A 21,374-nucleotide genomic window follows, 5' to 3' on the forward strand; every position below is an offset into this window, starting at 1 on the left:
ACTATCTCATAGAACTGGGGACAAGAAGACCATGTGTCAGGGGCCAGCCAGGGGGACAAGAATGGGCTCTGTGGTTGAGAGAGCATAGAGGGCTTGGTGATTCAGCTGTGCGGGTATGGCAGGTGCACCCACATTCTGCGCCATGTTTGAAAGAAGGTGGGACTATTTCTCTCTCTCTCTCTCTGTGTGTGTGTGTGTGTGTGTGTGTGTGTGTGTGTGTGTGTGTGTGTCTTCTTTCTACTTTTGTCTCACTTTAATTTCTTAGTGAATCTTCAGATGGCTTATGCATCTTCTGATAGTGTCCTATGTCAGAGGCAGACCTAGTTTGTATGGTTCCAGGTCTGGTCTCTCTTAGCATAGGCCTTCTTCTATACTCTCCCCCTCAATCCACATTTTTAGTTCCCAGTTAAGCTGCTCTTCTGGCAGGATGACCCAAATGAAGCCCATGGTCACTGACCCTATGAGGCAGGTGAGCCCACTAATATTGTATCTCTACTATGTCTCTTCTATGACTTGTTCCTTCTTTACTGCTAGCACCTGCAGATGAAGAACAAGCAGTCACCTCCTACACAGCTGCACCAACTTAGCCCCCGGCCTTACTCACGGGAGAAGATGGTGATGGATCAGTTCAATGGATTCTAGGAGAAAGACTTCTATATCCTGAGAATCTAAGTTTAAATGGTAACTACTTTCCCCCACAGTTAGTTATGGATTATTTCTAACATGAAGACAAATGGAAGTGTGCAGTCATTAGCCCAGGCAGTATAATGGGCCAAAGAGGAAAGCTTAGAAAGTGTTTAGGAAATATTTACAGATGCCACAGACGTACCGGTTTTGACTGTAAGATGCTCTGATGCATGAGGGGCTGACCTCCCTGACTTTTGAGGATAAAGAGGACTGGTATCCTTTGCCCTGCCACATCTCTGGTTCTATGATGACCTTGATGGTTCTAATGAATGTGGAAGAAATAGAAGCAGGAGGCAGAATTTCATTTTGTTTTGTTTTTTTGCTGAAACTAGGGCTTGAACTCAAGGCTTTTTCATTCCCGTAGCTTTTTCACTCAAGGCTAGTGCTTTACCACTTGAACCACACCTCACTTCTGGCTTTTTGCTGGCTAATTGGAGAGGAGAGGCTCATGGACTTTCCTGCCCAGACTAGCTTTGAATCACAATCCTCAGATCTCAGTCTCCTGTATAGCTAGGATTACAAGTGTGAGTCACCAGCACCCCCGCTTCATTAATGTCTTAAAACAACAACAAAGCCCTCTTACTGCTCATTTTCTCAATTCCTTCTGAAATGTTTCATTTATTTATTTATTTTGCTGATCTTGAGGCTTGAACTCTGGGCCTGAGCACTGTCCCTGGGTTCCTTTTTTACTCCCCTAGTACTCTGCCACTTGAACTACAGCACAGCTTTTAGCTTTTTCTGTGATTAATTGGAGATAAGACTCTCATGGACTTTCCTGCCCTAGCTGGCTTTGAGCTGTAATCCTCACAGCTTCCTGAGTAGCCTAGGATTACAGGCATGAGCCACCAGCCAACTTGAAAATGTTATTTAAAAAAAAAGTTATCATGTGCATTTCTTTAGTTCTAAATACTTGCTTTCCCTATTTTATGTCAAGGGCTTGCCTTATAAGAATGACCACATTTGTCTATGTTATAGTGGGTTTTGTTTGAGAATTTCTTTTACTTCCCTTTGACCTATAAAAGGACATAAATACAACAGTGTGCATTTATTTGAGAATGTGGCTGTACTTACCGTTTTTTGTACCTGGGAATTACCCAACATAGCACAATGATGAGTAAGATAAGGAAGATCATACCTAAGACGATGCCTAGAGAAGAAAACAAAATAGTTAAATGCAGGGGGAAAATTTCACCCAGATGTTTTAAATTCTACCTTGATACCTAATTCCCCTAAAGGTTGCCAAGCAACTTTTATATGCAACTGTAAGTTCTATCTCAGGGTTACATGTTGACCTTCAGGAAGTAGACGGAAAACATCACAGGGCTGTAGTTCTTGCGGCCTGGCCATGTCTCTTCTGTAAGACATAAGACACAGGCTACTCCAAGCAACAGGAATTTCATCTGGAGCAAACACTACTATAAAAGTTTTCCTTCCAGACTCTGGTGGCTCATGCCTGCAATTCTAGCTACTCAAGGGGCTTAGATCTGAAGATTGTAGTTTGAAACCAATCTGGGCACAAAACTCCATGAGACTCTTATCTCCAATTAACCGGTGTAAAGCCAGACATAGAGCTGTCTTCAATGGAAAAAGCTAAGTGGGAGTGTGAGGCCCTCATTTAGAGCCCCTGTATGAGCACCAAAAACAAACAAAATAAAACACCTATTCTTATATAGACAAACCATAGAAATGAACTCAGCAAACCAGTCCTGCTGCTTTCAGTTTGTGCAAGATTACCATCTGGAAGCAAAGAGGAAGTTGCTGTCTCTACTCACATTGAAATATTTCTCTTTCTCCTTCCTCTCTCTATCTATACATCTCTCTATATATGTAAGTATACACACATACACACCTATGTATATATTTTTTTCCATAATAGGGTTTGAACTTAGGGCCTTTGTCTTGCTAGACAGGTACTCTACCACTTGAGCCGTGTCTCTGGCCCCCAAATAATGATTTTTTTTTACACGAAAGGATGATTTTTTCATTTGTAATGGTTCAAAGTAGTAAAAAAAAATCCTTTGATGAAAAATACACTGATTTTCATTTTAATTGAACTTTATGATGGTCTCTTTTTACATTATATTCATTATAAGTAGCTAAGTAAGGTAAAAAGTTAAACAAGTAGATACTTACTGTCAAAGATACCACAACCCCTTCACAAAACTTACCAATTATGAGAGTAGTACGTGAGCCTAAAAAGGAAGACAAGAATCACAACATCAATCCGGCCTACAACATAATCCAACAGCCTCTTGTGTGCAGGACAATCTTTAGTACTCAATTAATTATTTTCTTGTCCTGGGTTTGAACTCAGGGCTTGTGCTTGCCAAGCAGGCACTGTACCACCTGAGCCATGCCTCCAGCTCATTTTGCCTTCTAGTTATTTTCCCAATAGTCTGGTCTGGACTGCTATTCCTGCAACCTACAGCATTGAGAATGGAGGGCCTGAGCTCTGCTGCATGGAAAGTACTCCCTGACCCATGCTGGTAAGTTTTCTTGAAGGCCTTCTTTCCCACTGAAGTATGCCTAGCTTTTACGGCTCCCAGTCTATAAAGAAATCATGTGATACGTGCAACTCTGAAGTGATATACACAGACAACACAGAGGACTCCTTGAGGAGAGTGAGGAGAGAAAGGCTGGTCCTCTTCTCATTGCCATAAGCTTCCTGGGAAGAGCTAATAGCTGGATATCAAGAAGTGTGGTGCCAGGCACCAGCACTGGTGGTTCACACCTATAATCCTAGCTACTCAAGATGCTGAGATCTGAGGACTGCAGTTCGAATTCAGCCTAGGCAGGAATGTCTGTGAGACTCTTCTCTCTAATGAACCACCAGAAAACTTGAAGTGGCATTGTGGATCACAAAGTGGTAGAGCCCTCACTTTGAGCAAAAGAGCTCAGGGACAGTGCCCAGGCCCCGAGATCAAGCCCAGTGATTGCCAGAAAGAAACAAAGAAGTGTGAGAAAGAAGAGATCTCCTCTGTCACTCCTTAGTTTATAGATGAAGCTAGGAACCAAGTTAATAACAGGCTGATTAACAAAATTAAACAAGTTTTATTTGACTTATATGTACATGGGGTGTCTGAAGGAATGACCTAAGCAGATGGTTTTTTTTTTTTTTAGACTTTTTAGAAGAAAAATCCTGAACTGGCAAAGGAATGATGGGCTAGTTTTAGGAACATCATTAAGAAACATGCCAGGTGCTGGTGGCTCACCCCTGTAATTCTCAGAATACTGAGATCTGAGGTTCAAGGTTCAAAGCCAGACTGAGAAAAAAAAGTCCATGACAGTCTTATCTCCAATTAACTAGCCAAAAGCTGAAAGTGGAGGTGTGCCTCAGGAGGTAGAGCACCAGCGTTAAAGAAAAAAGCAAAGTGAGAATGTGAGGCCCTGAATTCAAGCCCAGTGTCAGCAAACAGAAGGAGGAAGAAGAGGAGGAGGAGGAGGAAGGGACACCGATCAATTTACTTATTCTAGTAAATTACAGCTTCAATGTCTAGTTACTGACGATTAAAGTTCTCTTCCTGCCTTGACAAGGGGCGGATGTCCCTCCGGAACACATTTTTTTTTCTTTGCAGTGTTGAGGATCCAACCTGGAGCCAACTGCATTAAAGTAGATGATAGCACTACCACTGAGCAATACTCCTAGTCCCAGCAAAACAGTCAAAGGAAGGCACAGGCTAAATGTCCCTTCCTGCAGTTACAATTCCTCAGGTAATCTCATCATGAGACAGTTGCTATTCCAATTTGTAATTCTTTTCTTGAGATGGAGTATCTTTGATTTCTTCATTAGTCAATACCATAAATATCACATTATACTTGGTGCAAGATGTGTGAATGAAAAGTCACCACAGCTAGGAAGGGCTACATTCATTGCCCTTGTACTTACTAGATGTACATACAGCCAATTGAGGGTGCCATCCATCCGCTTGGCATTGGCTCCAGGGGCTGCCTTCCAATGTATACCCATGTTTGCACTCTAGAGTTATGTTTTCCTGATAATGATATTCTTCTTTAATTTCCATCTCCTTCCGGATTCCATCCATAAATGGTGGGAGGCTACATTTTATTTCTGAAACCAGAAAAATCAGAACCAAGCTATTATTGTTAGCTCCAATCATCCCAATAGAAATACATGGAATCCTACACTTACTTGGCATTTGGCAAAGAGGAGACATGTTTTCAATCAAGAGTTGATTGAAAGGTCAGTTGACCTTTGACTCTTCCAAACATCCTATGATTTAACAATCCCCTACTTCTATTTCTGCTATACAGTGAAGGAACATGGAATACTTTTGATTATTTACTCTGCAACTGGAAAGTTCCAGAAGGCTGAGGAGTTAGGACAGTCACATTCTACCTTTGGATTCACTTGGGTCCTGCCATAAGGCAACAGCAATGTCATTTAATTCTTCCAAGATATCTAACATATACTGGTATTTTTTGGTCAGCTACATGCATGTCTCTGGCCCATTTCCACACATAAAGAAGTTAGTCATGAGTTTGAATTTTAAGTATGATTTTTTCCCACTTGATTTACTTTATCTTAGTTAACCGTTCCTTTTGTTTGTTTTTCCTACCTACCCATCATTACTTTCTTCAGCTTCAAGAGAAATGTCTGTCTTATAAGAGCCTCAAAATTAGCCTAAAGTATTATTTTTCCTTTATAGGTATCATGTGATCTTCCTGTATGAAAATAGTAGATGGATTTAAAACAACAGACCCCTTCGGTAAACAGTAAGTCCATGGAATGAAGCAGAAGAACCTGTTCTTTTACCAAAGTTCCTAGCTGATTTTTGCTCATGCTCTGGGTGAAAAATCACTAGTATAAAGCATGCTTGAAGAGGACAGTTAAGACAAAATGAATTATAAATATTCAATACTTGTCATATTTGAATAAATACATAAATGAGAAGAAAGCAGTTCCCAGCAAAGGGCATATTGCCCTTTTATTTTTAGAAGAACTTTCCCAGAGTCTCAACCCTCACTGCTGAAATATTTTTTGAATTTTCAAACATTTTATATGACAGAAGCACATGATCTTCTGGTTTGTGTGTTGTGTGTGTTGTGTGTATGTGTGTATGTGTGTGTGTGTGCCAGTACTGGAGCTTAACCTGGAGCCTTGTACTTGCCTGTGGTTTATTTTTTCACTCAAGGTTGGCACTCTACCACTTGAAACCATGCTTCCACTTCCAACACATGAACTTCTAGACGTGAGCAGAGCCACAGAACTGTGTGTTATGTGCAACCTATTCTTGCTATGATTAGCCCAGAAGCATCACTGTTCTTACTGTGATGGGCTGCTTTTTCTCTGTCTCTAGAATGAGAGGGCTGGCAACACTGAGAAGGGTTTCTGAGACTCTGTGGAGAGACAGGACTCAATGTTCCTGCAGCTGGGTGGACCACAGAACTCTGGGGCATGTCTGAACGTGACCCTCTGCCTACCCTGCCCTCAGCCTAATAGGTCTAAAAAGAAAGAATACAGGGCTGGGAAGGTGGCTCAGTGGTAGAGCGCTTGCCTTGCATGTCTGGGGCCTGGGTTCGATTCCTCAGCACCACATAAGCAGAAAAAGCCAGAAGTGGCGCTGTGGCTCAAATGGCAGAGCGCTAGCCTTGAGCTGAATACAGGGACAGCGCCCAGGCCCAGAGTTCAGGCCCCACAACTGGCACACACACACAAAAAGAATACATGAAATAAAAATACTACAAAGCAAAAACACTTAGCTTACAGGCTTCTAAATTAAAACTACCCCATTTTTTTAATATAAAGGAAACAACATATGGCATAGTGTACAGCCAGGATACAGGATTCTGGGGTCCAACCTTGGACCCTCTCACACACTCATAAGCTGGGTAACAAGGACTAGTGATTGGGTCTCTCTGGCCTTAATCTTTTCCTCTGTGGGACTGCAAGAATAAGAACCTCGTTTCTTCAGATTTTTTTGAAGTTTAACACAAGTAACTTCTGGAAAGATCTCAGAATCCTGTGGAGTCACGGGATATCTTTCTCTTTCTTCTTTTATTGTTTGCTTTTTGTTAGTCCTGGCTTGAATCCAGGGTTTGGGCACTGTCTCTGAGCTTTTTTCAGCTCAAGGCTAGTACTCTACTACTTGAGCTACAGCTCTACTTCTGGATTTCTTGGTGTGTTATTGGAAATAGGGGTTTTATTGAGTAGTAGAATTAATCCTTGGAAGGTCTTGGGAGTGTGCCTTCCTATGGTTTTTTCCCTTTTCCATCAATACTCATTCATCAGCTAGGTGTTGGTGGTTCACGCCTGTAATCCTGGCTACTCACAAGGCTGAGATCTGAGCATCAAGGTTTGAAGCCAGCCTGGAAGGAAAGTCCAGGAGACTCTGATCTCCAGTTAATCCCCCAAAGCTGGAAGCAGAGGTGCAGCTCAAATGGTAAAGCACCAGCCTTGAATGAAAGACCTAAGGAACAGCTCCCAGGCCCTGAGTTCAAGCCCCAGTACCAGTACTATCCTCCCAATCTTGCTAAATCATCATGTCAATGAAAGCTCAATCTCACTAGCCTTGTGGTAAATTTTCTGTAAGAACACAGAATAAGAAATATCAAGAAATGAGATACCTTTGCAATAATGATCAAATTTGCTCCAGGTTCTCTGATGTGTACAAAAAATGAAGCCCCTTCCCACCAACAGGTAGCCGGGGTCACAGATGTAGTTGACTTTCATCCCAGGAAGATATGACGTTGTGTAGTCACCAATGTGGTGCCCGTTCTGGATTGTGGGTGGATGTGGGCAAGCTAAGACCAAGTTCACACACAAACCAAGAAAAGACACCAAGTTCAGCTGAGAAGTGCAAATACAGCAACACAGGTATCTCAGGCTGCATGAAGACCCGAGGCAGGCAGGTCATGAACCACCCACTGTTAGCTAATAAGTAGAAGACTGATTCTTTCCACCCAGACTCAGTACTTAGACACAGTCCTCTGTATTCTCTCCTTGCAAACTATATCAGATAGAAGGACCACAGATGTCCATCAGTTCTATGCTGTTCCATTCTTACTGGAGAATGGAGAGCTCATAATAACCAGCAGAGCCTCAAATGAGCCTAAGATCATCAGGGACTGTCCTTTAAAGCCAGATGAACTTGTTTTTAAAAAATGAACTACAGAGACTAAGAGCACATCCTACACCTTCATTGATCCAGGTTATCCCAAGCTGCTTTTGTTAATGGTGAGATAAAAGGCTAACCAAATGTGGGCAGCAGCTTGAACAAAGCACTTGGGAAATCATAGAATATGAATACTTATATCTGCATTTCATTAATTATTCAAAGCATTATCCATTCTGAAGTAAACTGTGGATGACTATCTAGTATAGTAAACCACATTGATCTCAGATATATAGAATATATCTTTTTTTTTTTCCTTTTTTTTGGTCATGGTACCTGAACTCTGGGCCTGGGCGCTGTCCCTCAGCTCTTCAGCTCAAGGCTAGTGCTCAACCACTTGAGCCATAGCGCCACTTCTGGCTTTTTCTGCTTATGTGGTGCTGAGGAATCGAACCCAGGGCCTCATGCATTCAAGGCAAGCGCTCTACCACTGAGCCACCTTCCCAGCCCCTCAGATATATAGAATATATCGTTTTTTCTCTTGTGTATATCTGTCTAGTAAAAGACAACTAACAGTAATATGCCATGAAAGAACATTTGTTTTGACACTTTTCAGTGTTGTTAAACTATTCTCCATAAAATCTGGATTTTACCAATTCTCTTCACTTCCCAACTCTTCACTTTCAACTCATAGAAAAGGCCATTAGAAGACCAACAAATTGGTTTTACATGAAGCTTTGTTTTGTTTTGTTTTTTTTTTGATGGAATTTCATCATATTGCCGGGTTGACATTGAACTACTGGGCTCAATCTTCCTAGCTCAAGCTCCTAAGTAGCTGGAACTACAGGTATGCACTATTGGGCTTAGCTAGACTATTACCAGCATGTCACATCTAGAACCCATCTTCCATTCACCTAGGGGACAGTTTTGTCTCTACCATTCCTAACGAAGCCAGGTTCACAAGCAAAACTGACTGCCACTGAAGGAATAAGGAGATTCTTGCATAGATTGTCAACCCATTTAGGATATGTAGAAATGGATACTAACTAGAGGGAACATAAAGGTCACAGCGAGGGGGAGGACCACTCCAAACCCCATTCCCTTGACTGTCATTGGTGCAGCGGATGGTGCTCTGCCCTGTGAGGTTGAAGGTCATCCTTCTGTCTGGGTGGGGGTCACAAGTATAAGACACTTCTTGTCCATAGGGAATATCTCCCAGAAGCGTGCTTGTGTGTCTTCCATTAAGGATAGTTGGAGGGTTTGGGCAAAATATTTCTAGAAAAAAGATAAGTGGTTAAGTCCTATTAGAGTTCAAATCCAGAGAACTAATACGCTAAGAAGGGTACCCTGTGAATGGATTATTGGCTTTTTTTTTTTTCCTTTTAGAAAGGATATACCTTACGTGAGTGGAACTCGAAGCTGTTATTTTTTTTTTTTTTTTTTGCTAAGAAAGAACTGACATATGGTCTAAAATTGTCTTTGGCACAAGTCCAAAAGACAGATGCCTGGACCACTTAGCTGTTGTTAATGAATTTGGAAAGTGGTTAATTTGTTTTGCCAATAATCACTTGGTTGCATACTTTACACCAGGCAAAACAAAAGTCCTGGGTTGACAATGAAAAGACAGATGAAGATTTATTTGGTCCTTAAAGTCCAGGGAAATCTTTGTGAAGCTATTCCTATCATCTTTAGAAGATATCAATTTTGAAATGTAAGGCACCTCATTACTTCAAAGATGTGGCTCAGCACCTCAGCACCCTGCACAATGCTAGCCTCTCAGGAAAACCTGTTTTATTCTCTTTCTCACATATCACTGTTTAATGTGCTATTTTATATAGCCTTGAATTTCTGTTTTTACAGAACTAGAGATTGAACTCAGGGCCTCATATTTGCCAGGGAAACAAGTGCTTTACCACTGAACTACATTCTTTTATTTTGTTATTATTATTATGATACTGAGGAATCGAACCCAGGGCCTCATGAATGCTAGGCAAGTACTCTGCCACTAAGCCACATTCTCAGCCCCTTGAGCCACATTCTTTTTTTTTTTAATTATAGGTTTTATTAATCCATGTTGCAGATGAAGATTAAATCACTTTCTTTTTTTTGGGGGGGGGGTCTGGTCGTGGGGCCTGAACTCTGGGCCTGGGCGCTGTCCCTCAGCTCTTCAGCTCAAGGCTAGTGCTCTACCACTTGAGCCACAGCGCCACTTCTGGCTTTTTTCTTTTTCTTATGTGGTGCTGAGGAATCGAACCCAGGGTCTCATGCATGCAAGGCAAGCGCTCTACCACTGAGCCACCTTCCCAGCCCTTGAGCCACATTCTTAACCTCTATAGTCTATAGTGTTTTTTTTTTAATTAAAAAGAATTTCCTTCTCATCTGTTTCCCAACTAGAAAATGATCTCCATGAAAACAGAAGTTTTTCCTACTCTTTACTTTTTCTACATATGAGAAATCCTCTGCTGGTAAACAATACAGACTGAAGGACAGGATGAATAAAAAGCTTAGATAACTTGGGATAAAAGAGCATAAAGAGTACAGAGAGATCACTTCTTGATGACAAAACTGAAAAATAATAAAATCTGACATACCTTTATATAACTTAATCTCTTATAACATCTCTTTCCCATGAGGCTCAACATTATTAAGCTATTTATGTACAGGTTAATGCAATAATGTATGATATATAAGACCAACAAGACCTCTCTTGAAATTCTTCCAATAAAGAAGTATTTGTTTTAGCAGTAATGAGCCAGGCAACTGATCATACATGAGGCAAAATACACCAGAAAATAAATAAGTGGAACTACACAGGCGGCTTTCTACTCACGTTCACATACAGGAACACTGCTGTTCCACTGGGTTTTTATTCCAGCCAAGACACAATAACTAGCTGAGTTGCCTTTTAATCGGAACCTAAGAAAGAAATCAGAATCAGGCTGAATAATTCCCACTCTCCTTTATATGAACAGATGTTCAGATTCTTCACTTGGGCCTAAAGAGAATCTGGTTCTTAGGCTTAGGCCTAGATAAAAGCCTCATTTCATTAGGGATCTGAATTCATTAGTACATCTCAATACTCTGTTGACTGTCAAAGTGCTTAGAGATGGTATGCTTAGTCATCATACAGATTCCACTGCCCACCATCCGCTAGGGAAGGCACTGAACATAGAACCAGACGTCCTTATAAGCACAGATCATGATCAGAGCCTATCTTTGGCTGGTGGCCTGCCAACACCCTACTTGTCCCCATCAGTGGGTCAGGAGGGAAAGAGCTCTTGATTTGGGTGAACAAATAAGCAAGGGGATAGAAAGAGAATAGGCCCTGTTCTCTTTGCTGCTATCATTGCTTGTGTGTGTGTGTGCACGTGCGTGCGTGCATGCGTGTGTGTGTGCGTGCGTGCATGCGTGTGTGTGCGTGTGTGTGTGTCTGCTATTCTGGAGCTTGAACTCAGGCATCAGCACTCTCCCTGAGCTTTTTTGCTAGCACTCTACCACTGGAGCACAGCTCCACTTTGGTTATTAACTGGAGATAAGAGCCTCATGGACTTTCCTGTTCAGGCTGGCTTTGAACCACGATCCTCAGAGTAGCTAGGATTATTAGGCATGAGACACTAGCACCAATGGGCAAGAAGGAAGATCACAGAAGCATACTGAAGCAAATGTTCTGAATGGGGAGGGAGAGGGGGGGAGCAGAGGAGTCAGTCACACTAAAATGCCCAGCTAATTACAGGATCCTTCTGACACCTACACCTTCTAAAACTGGAGATCATTATTGGGCAGTAGACTTTGTAAATGGCAAAGATTTCTGAGGAAGTATTAAAAAAATAATCATTTTATTGCTCAATCTTCTTAACTTCCCATAGACCAATAGTATCCACTACCACCAAGAGTGTTGGATTTATTCAAGCAACTAATAATACCGCCTGAAGCACCAACATTGGCCATTATGGTCCCAATATCAAAGACAGCACTGACATGAAGAAAAATGATTAGATCAAAGCACCCTTATCCATTTACTAATATAAATTCCACTACTAATTAGTTTTAAGTATCCTGAAGCAACTCTTGGATAACTCGTTATTGGGTGAACAATTTTCTCTTATTCTTAGAACTTTTTTCCCCTACCAAATTTTTTATGGAAGTATGCATTTAACTTTCAAGTAATCACTTATCTAGACACTTCAAATGCCAGCTAACACACCAAGATCAGCTACTGTCTCTGCGTGTACTTTCACTTTCTCTCCTACTGTTGGCAACACTAAGTTCATACCTTATGTTACAACTACCCTTCCATGTCAGGCACCAGTGACTCACTCCTGTAATCCTAGCTACTCAGGAGGCTGAGATCTGAGGATTGTGGTTCAAAGCCAGCCCAGGCAGGGAAAGTCCATGAGACTCTTACCTCCAATTAACCACCAGAAAATTGGAAGTGGAGCTGTGGCCTAAAGGGGTAGAGTGCAAGCCTTGAACAAAAAAGCTCAGGGCCAGTGCCCAGGCCCTGAATTCAAGCCCCATGACCGACAACAAAACAAATAAAAAACTATCTTTCCACCAGAAGTTGATGGCCTTCTACTAAGTCAATCTGTATGTGTACTCTTGAATTCGACATAGTCACTATCCAGTAACAGAGTCTCTGGGTCTCTCTCTTCCAAGTCAAACTCACCCTTCATCACAACTGAAGGTCACTTTTGCCCCAAATTGTAGACTTAGTGGAAGTTCCACATGACCATGAAGGAGTTGGCTGGTGAAGTCATCACATAATTTCACTATAAGGGGAAAAAGAAAAGAGGAATTAAGTCTGACATGGGAGAGGCAGAGTGATGTGAAAGCCAGTTGCGAGTCTAGACACCTGCACACGTTGGGGTTTCGGGGCTCCAGTCTCCCTGGGGTGTGCACTGCAGAGACGCAGCCCCGCTGAGGTCATAGCCGGGGTCACAGCTGTAGAATACTTCCTGCCCTACTGAAAAGATGTCCACGCTTGGGGTATACTGGCCATGCAGGATTCCTGGAGGAGGATGGCATCCTGGAGAAAGAGAACCAAAGCACCGTTCATTCCATAAAACAGTTTTTTCCCTTCAATGGTGAACTGCCTAAAAATATGGGTATTACTATGGGTATTACAGTTTGTGTGTACACACACACACACACACACACACACACACACACACACACACACACACACACACACACACACACACACACACACACACACACACACACACACACACACACACACACACACACACACACACACACACACACACCTATTAACGGCTCATGCCTATAATCCTAGCTACTCAAGAGACAAAGATCTGAGAATCATGGTTCCAAGCCAGCCCAGGCAGGAAACTTCATGACCCTCCTATCTCCAATAAACTACTTAGAAAAAGTTGGAAGTGGAGCTGTGGCTCAAGTGATAAGAGCGCTAGCCTTGAGGCTCAGACATAGTGCTCAGACCCTAAGTTCAAGCCCTAGGACTGGAAAAAAAAAAACTATTAATGGACCTACAAAGTCATGAAACTGATCCACTAAAAAATGATCCATTAGTCAGGCGCTGGTGGCTCACACGTGTAATCCTAGCTACCTAGGAGGCTGAGATCTGAGGATCATAGTTCAAAGCCAGCCTGGGCAGGAAACTCCAAGAGACTCTTATCTCCAATAAACCACTAGAAAACTGGAAGTGGTGCTATGGCTTAAGAGGTAGAGCACTAGTCTTGAGCGGAAAAACTGAGCGACAGCGCCCAGGCCCAGAGTTCAAGCCTGGTGACAGACAAAAAAAAAAAAAGAAAAAGAAAAGAAAAATGATCCATTGAAGAACAGAAGATGCCTTAGTTCTTTGTTTATTCTGTAACACCCATGATTAAGAATACATCTATGCTTAAGGAATCCTAGTTCCTGGTAGAATTCGTCCAAATTCTGTTCACATGGAGTAAAATTACTAAGGTTGGTGGGTTGCTTCACCTCCATGTATACTAAATGAAAAGAAAGTGACAGAATGCCTTCTCTTTCTAGAGGTAGCTGCTGCAGTGGCAGCCTTCAGAGTTTTCACCCTAGCAGCAGCAACTTTAATCAGAGCAATTTGGGTTCCCCCGAGACCAGCTGCATGCTGGCAGCAGAGGCAGGGCCTGCAGCATTAGCAGGGCCTGCTGTGTGGGCACTGAGCACTGGCTCTGTGTTCTAGTCTTGGGGTAATAGCTGCTCCCTGGCCCTCTGGTGATACTGCCTTCCTCCTGCTCTTCTTGCCTTTCCAACCTCTTCATAACCCATTCCTTGCATTAAATACCTCCATTAATTGAAGAATTTGGCAGAGCATAGGCTCTGGAGAAAGACAGGTAGACATGGCTTCTACCTTTTGATCTATACGTTAGTATCTGCTTTATCTTGGAAAAACAAACCTTTCAAACATTGTCTGTGTAAACCAAGGACAGAGTGGTAACTGCCTTCTGGATCTATTTTCAGAATGAAATGTGCAAATTGCCTGTGACCAGGGTGGCTGCCTGATTAGATGAATCATTCATCAGGCCTTAGCAATTATTGATAGATGTGTAATGGATAGGTGATGGAGGCTGGAGCTAGTGTCACATGTAGAGAACTCCTTTCTATGAGAATCAAAAGGACACATGCATTCTTAGATTCAGTTTTGCTTCTTAACTTGAATGCATGTGTTTATATAAATGTTTGTAGAGCACCCGTGTGCGCACGTGTGTGCGCACACGCACACACACGCGCTCACACACACATACAAACACACACACACACACTTTCTACCTCCCAAGACAACTGACAGCCAACTGTGCTTATCACACAGCCCTCCTCTAGAATCAGTGCTGATGTTCTGGTCCTCCAACCACTCATGTCACCACAGGGCTCTGCAGGCCTCAGACTCACCCCTAGAGCAGCTTGGTAATTCCGGCTCCCATTTGCCCAGGGCCCCACACTGCACACTGGTGGGTCCTTTCATGACGAAGCCAAGTTGACATTGAAACTGTACTGTATCATGTAAGGAAAATAAGCTCCTGTTGCCAGACACCATGACTGCGTCTTTCACACTTGGAGGAGCGCAGGTATTGACTGTGATGCACTGAGGGGGTGGGCCACTCCACATGCCATTATTATCTGTATCATTGGTGCAGTATATGGATGGCTCCCCCACCAGGTTAAACTGCTTCTTCCCTCTCGGTCCAGGTGTGCAGCGATAGGTCACCACCATGCCATACTGAAAATCTTCACTGCTGCTCAGGATCTCTCCATTGGGAATGGCTGGCGGAGGCTCACAGAGAATTCCTGGGCAATTTAAATGATACAGGAGAGAAACTAGGTGACTCCCCAAATGAATGATTTTTACATGCACTGTCTGCTTTTAATCTTGGTTTAATGCATAGGTACGTTTTACAATATTGTAACGGGTTATAATTATGATAACCTTGTGAGAGCAGAAGGCCCTGTGTTTGAGCCCCAGTACTCACAAAACAAACAAACAAACAAACTTACAAGCTTTTTTCTTTCTGGAATTTTCCATTGAATCATTTTTGGATTGTAGTTGACCTTGGGTAACTGAAACCAGGGAAAATAACAGTGTGGCTCAGGGTGGATGGAGGCGGGGAGGGTTATGATATTCAAATGGAAGCAGAGGCAAAATATAATTAGAAGGTTTTACCCTACACCCTATGGTAAATGTAAAATAAGTGCTGGGTGTGTGTGTGTGTGTGTGTGTGTGTATGTGTGTGTGTGTGTGTATGCGCACTGGTCCTGGTCTTGAACTCAGGGCCTGTGCACTGTCTGAGCTATTTTGCTCAAGGCTAATGGCTGTACCACTTGAACCATAGCTCTACTTTCAGCTTGCAGGAAGTTAATTAGTGATAATTCCTGTCCAGGCTGGCTTGGAACTGCAATCCTCAGATACCAGCCTCCTGAGTAGTTAGGATTATAGGCATGAGTCACTAGTAACCTTATTCTAGGTTCTTTTAGTGCCTTGTGGAGGGAGTAGGAGGGATGGAAGTGTGGAACACTAGCACCCAGCTAAGTGCTACTTTTGAATAATAGCAATATCTTGTGGAATAGAAGAATGACAGCACTAAGAAAAGGCCAGGAAGGTAAAAATGGAGCTAGCCTGCTATCTGGGTTCTTCCTGTGCTGTTGGAGATGTGGTAAAAGCAGAAGTTAAATTCCAGTCTAGAAAATCAAGGATGTAGGCTGCCACCTTTGGGTCACTCTTTGAGAGTAAGAATATTAAAAAAAAAAAAAAAAAGACATAGTTTAATAGGTGTTGAGGAAAAATGTGGTATAATAAAAAATACTTGATTAATTAAAAAGTGTAAGAAATGGGACTGGGAAGGTGGCTCAGTGGTAGAGTGCTTGCCTTGCATGCATGAGGCCCTGGGTTCCTCAGGACCACCTAAGCAGAAAAAGCCAGAAGTGGTAGAGTGCTCACTTTGAGCTGAAGAGCTCAGAGACAGCACCCAGAGTTCAAGCCCCATGACCGGAAAAAACAAAACACAAAACAAAACAAAAAAAAGTGTGAGAAGCAAAACTGGGTACTGGTGGCTACTCAGCAGCAGGCTAAGATCTGGAGGATCAAGGTTTTAAGCTAGCTCAGGAAGAAAAGTTTCTAAGCCATCACCTCCAATTAAGCAGCAAAAAGCCACACTGGAGTTGTGGCTCAATTACTAGAGCACTAGCCAAGAGTAAGCAAGCCAAGTAAGAGCAAGAGGCTCTGAGTTCAAACCCAGGTACTGGCACAAAGAAATAAACATGAAATAATCAGATGTTAGACTTATACTTAACTACATTAGTAACCTTATCAAATTTAAATGTTCTAAACACTCCAATGGAAAACTTCAATTTAGATAGGAAAAATGAAGCCTGACTAGATGATACTTACCAAACAAAGAATGTCTGGAAGTAAAAGAGTTGAAACATAAATGATGCAAAAATGAAGAACAAAAAAGCTGGTATAGTTATAGTAGAATTATAGTAATTGGACAGTAATGGCATAGTTATAGTAATTACATACAAAGTACCCTTTGAGGAAAAAATATGACCAGAGATATGTTTCCTTATAATAAAAAAAAAACCATTCAGCAGAAAGATACAAACAAACCCAAACGTTCATGCATGTCGTAAGGCAGTCTTAAAATGAACACATTAAAACTATTAGAACTTACAAGAGAAAGGATAAACTCATAGACATAGAGATTCCTAGCAATGGAAAGAATATATCATTCCAGAGGGAAATCAATTCATTAGTAAAAATGGTAGAAAGGGAAATTCAAACTCACTCTCACAATCAGGCGCTTCATTATCCCAAACCACAGTGTTTCCTGAGAGGATGCATAGGGCAGAGGAAGGTCCCAGGAGCCGGAATCTAGAAGCAGAGAGGAAGGGACATTAGAAGCTAAGTACACAGGTGTTTATATTGCTATTTGTTTTAATATTCCCTTGTTTTTGAGCGTTCTTCTTTTCTTAGTATCGCTAATGTTTTTTTTTTTTTGGGGTCCAGTCGGGTCTGAACTCTGGGCCTTGGCGCTGTCCCTCAGCTCTTCAGCTCAAGGCTAGCGCTCTACCACTTGAGCCACAGCACCACTTCTGGCTTTTTTCTTTTTGCTTATGTGGTGCTGAGGAATCGAACCCAGGGCCTCAGGCATGCAAGGCAAGTGCTCTACCACTGAGCCACCTTCCCAGCCCTGGTTTTTGTTTTCATCTTTCAAAAACACCAATATTTAGTTTTATTGTTCTTCTATATTTTTATAGTCACAGTCTCCATTTCATTTATTTCTGTCTGCTAGTTATTATTTCTTTCTTTCTGCTGACTTAGGACTTAGTTTGTTCTTTTTGGGGGAGGGGGGTTCATTGAGGTTTTGTCTTTGTGGTTTATCGTAAGTGTACCTAAAGGGACTTATAATGAATGAGCTACATTAAAGCTGGTTACATCTTCACTTGGACTAGACATGAAAATTTAACTTTGCCTTATACTTTCCTTCACCAGGCCTTTATAACAATTTGAAGAGCTCCTTTCAACATTTCTTCTAAAGCAGATGTCGTGGTTATGAACTCTGTACGTTATTGTCTAAGGAAAGTTTCTGAGTGGACAGTCTAACAGAACAGGAGGGTGGGCTTGCTGCTGCAATCTTCAGACAGGCAGGGCTAGTGCCTCATTCAGAATCTGCAAGCCATTCGGTGTAGGAGGACTTTAATTTCTTTACAGGCTCATTAACCCTTATTATAGTCTACCTTTTAGAATAGTACAATCTTCATTAGTATAAGGTGGGTTTAATTTGTATTTCTCTATTCACTAGAGATACTGGATTATAGATGTGACTGGAAGGTAATACTAGCACTTTTGAACTAAGAGCTATTGAGTCTAACTCACCCTTGGTTACAGGTGTAAGTGATTGTAGATCCAAACAGCGTATCTGTTGGTACATGCACCCTGCCATTCAGAGGATCTGGAGGAGTGTTACATGGTTTACCTATGGGAAAGAAACAGAATTTTGAAGCCAGGTAAAGTCATCTGAAACTGTTTTTTTTAGTAGTACAAGAAGTATTAACCCAAGTATAACTTACTGTAGAGCATGTGTGATTGTGATAATGTCACAGATATTGTAACTCTGAGGAAGCTAATCAGACCACTTTAGAATCAGCCACTAGGAAAGGCCTTCCTTTCCAAAAGACTAGCCCTCATTTCTTTCTCATCTCTCACACTATGACTCCCAGAAACATACACAGTTCATTTATTATCAGAGTCTTATCCAGGTATTCTAATTCACAGGTCTCAAACACATTCTGGTATTTTCTTATTTTTTAGTTATTTAATGTATTATACTTTCCTTCTCACTCATTCATTACATAGTTGTAAAAATGGAAAACCCCTCAATTGTGCAATGCAATGGTTTTTTCTTATAAAGTAAACTCATATCAGAGGTGCCAGGAACTCACTGTAAAAATATAGGATCTGTAAGACATGTCACATATACTGTAAGTTATTTGCTCCTGTGTGTCTTAACTTCTAACTCCTGAACAAAGTGTGTGGACAGATACAAAAGATTTCCCAGATTAGAGTTACTCACGTATACATTTATCTGAAACATCTGTCCACTCGGAGTTTGGGAGGCAGGTAATCAAGAACTGTCTCCGTATGAACCCAGGGCGACATTCATACTTCAAAGATGTTCCGATGGGAAACTCAGACTCATCAATTGGAGTTGTAGGCTTGGCAGAGGAGAATTGTTCTGGAGCCTTGCACTGTCCTGGAGATCAAGACCACAGTGATAGCAACATTAACAGAAAGTTAGTTACTTTTCTTTTTATTTCCCCTATACCGTGTGATCGAAAAAGAGAAAAATCTATGTTTACAATAGTAAATGATTTTTATTCCTTTAGTCAAGATCTTAAAGAATGAACTTCTAAAATATTTTGGTTACTATCTCCCCATTAAGAAGTTTCAGCTCCTTTGACTTAAGCAGTAGTGTATAGTCTTTTATTAAAAAGGAAGTCCAATCTGGGCACTGATGGCTCACACGTGTAATCCTAGCTACTCAGGAGGCCAAGATGAGGTCTGAGGATTGCGATTTAAAGCCATCCAGGGCAGAAAAGTCCCTGTGAGTCTCTTTTCTCTAATTAACCACTCAAAAACCAGAAGTGGCCCTGTGGCTCAAGTTGTACAACTCTAGCCTTGAGCACAGAGAGGCTCAAGCCAGCACCCAGGTCCTGAGTTCAAGCCCCACAGTCAACCAAAAGAAAAAAGAAAGTGTGTGTGGGGGGCGGGGGAGGGTAATTCCAGCACTGGGCACCGATGGCTCATGCCTATAATCCTAGCTACTCAAGAAGCTGAGATCTGAGAATTGCAGTTCAAAGCCAGACCCATTAGGAAAGTCCATGAGACATTTATCTCCAACCAAACCACCAAAAAAGGCTGAAGTAGAGCTGTGGCTCAAGTGGTAGGGTGCTAGCCTTGAGCAAAAAAAGCTCAGGGACAGTGCCCAGAGCTGAGTTTAAGTCTCAGGACCAGCACCAAAAAAAAAAAAAAAAAAAAAAAAGGAAACCTCCAGTTCCAAGTTTCAAAATTTAGCTCAGCAGAAGTGCCTGTCTGGGCTTATTCCACTCGAGTCCACTTATCACTTCTCCCTCTCTGGAGCAACAAGATGCACTCAGGCATGTTGTCTCTTGGTGATTCACCAAGGTTGAGTGGACCATGAACCTCTCTTTGGCCCTTAGGAATGGCCGTCACTCTTTGAGAGTCTGTTATCAAGGAGAAAAGAGACAAAACTCAACTTCTAAAGTTTGTACTTCTCTTTCTGAAAGCATTTATTCGTTTTTCCTGATACCTGTTTTGAATTAAATAACTGACTTAGCTACCTTCCACTAGGACCTAGCAGACTTAAATTAAAAAATGTCATTTAGAGTCAAAACATGCAATTGGGAAGAAATATCATCATTTTAGCTTAGCTTTGGACATCTTCTTTTTCTCCCCTCTCTCAAGATTAATTGATCTGAAGTATGAAGGGCAGGGTGAAGCCTATCCCCCACTTTTTTTTTTCGGTATTGTTCGTTATGCTGTGATTTTGATTTTAGCGTTATTGTTATTTTGAGGTGTCTCAGCCTAGGTCCTGGTGTCTGCACTCCACGGCGCCTATCATGGGCTTCATGGGACCACTGACCTAGGAGAATTTCTAAAGCTGCTTTTTGTCCTATTGACGGAGCATTAGACGGAACTGGGGATAATCTTTGCACTCATTATTTAGGCAAAGAATTCTGCTTCTTTTCAAAGAAACCTCACATTCAGTTCTTCTGAAAAGAATCTCTTCATTAAGTCCACTGCTGTCTAGCAGGCCACCCTGGGCTATGATTCTTCTTCCATCTTGTCCCATTCTGTCTTCTCACTGAGATATAGCCCTTTTGTTTTCTCTTCGTTTCTTATACACATACACCCTTTTCCCTGTCTCTGGCTTTTCCACTTGTCCTTCACTCTTCTAGAAATCGAAAACTTCAACCAGTTCTCTTTACCCTACCTTGCAAGACTTTCCACTGACCCATCCTTTTCTTTTCCTATTATATAAATAATATGTCATGATTATAATATGCTTTTGAAAACTTGGTAGGCTTAAAAAAAATATCTATTTCTCTCAGTAGATACTGAAGATGGTTTATGTAAGGGTGAGAGACCACATATCTTTTGTTCCCTTAAATTAATACGGTCCAAGTACTTAGCCCCCAGCAAGAAAAATTCAATGAGTGTTTATTACAATAAACAAATAACTAATGAATTTCCCATAAAATTTAGAGAGCAAGCGTGTAGGCAAACCAGGTGCTGATGGCTCCCACCTGTAATCCTAGCTACTCAGAAGGCTGAGATCTGAGGCTCACAGTTCAAAGCCAGCCTGGGCAGGAAACTCTGTGAGGCTCTTATCTCCAATAAACTGCTAGAAAACTGGAAGTGGTGCTTGGCTCAAGCGGTAGAGCGCTTACCTTGAGCTGAAGAGCACAGGGACAGCGCCCAAGCCAGAGTACAAGCCCCACCACCACCACTACCACCACCAACAACAAAAAAGAAAAAGAAAAAAAGAAAAAGAAAAAGAGTGTAGGCAGGCTATACCCCCAAGAGTTCCGATTCAC

At 41.8% G+C, this 21,374-nt stretch overlaps 1 protein-coding gene across 1 annotated transcript in view; it reads right to left on the bottom strand.

Moving 5' to 3' along the window:
* Positions 1-21,374, bottom strand: part of Cr2 (complement C3d receptor 2) — a 78,815-nt gene that overhangs the window by 8,339 nt on the left and 49,102 nt on the right. Inside the window, exons 29-41 of the mRNA XM_070041422.1 lie at positions 18,830-19,009; positions 18,133-18,232; positions 17,042-17,127; positions 14,652-15,047; positions 12,613-12,786; positions 12,427-12,529; positions 10,591-10,676; positions 8,808-9,035; positions 7,273-7,449; positions 4,574-4,756; positions 2,856-2,879; positions 1,759-1,834; positions 830-949 (exon numbers count right to left, since the gene is read on the bottom strand). Of these exons, the coding sequence (XP_069897523.1) occupies positions 830-949; positions 1,759-1,834; positions 2,856-2,879; positions 4,574-4,756; positions 7,273-7,449; positions 8,808-9,035; positions 10,591-10,676; positions 12,427-12,529; positions 12,613-12,786; positions 14,652-15,047; positions 17,042-17,127; positions 18,133-18,232; positions 18,830-19,009 (1,933 nt within the window). The remainder of the gene's footprint in view (positions 1-829; positions 950-1,758; positions 1,835-2,855; positions 2,880-4,573; positions 4,757-7,272; positions 7,450-8,807; positions 9,036-10,590; positions 10,677-12,426; positions 12,530-12,612; positions 12,787-14,651; positions 15,048-17,041; positions 17,128-18,132; positions 18,233-18,829; positions 19,010-21,374) is intronic.

The sequence above is a fragment of the Dipodomys merriami genome, unplaced genomic scaffold, assembly GCF_024711535.1.
Source record: "Dipodomys merriami isolate MVZ:Mamm:240054 unplaced genomic scaffold, mDipMer1.0.p SCAF_31, whole genome shotgun sequence".
NCBI lineage: Eukaryota > Metazoa > Chordata > Mammalia > Rodentia > Heteromyidae > Dipodomys > Dipodomys merriami.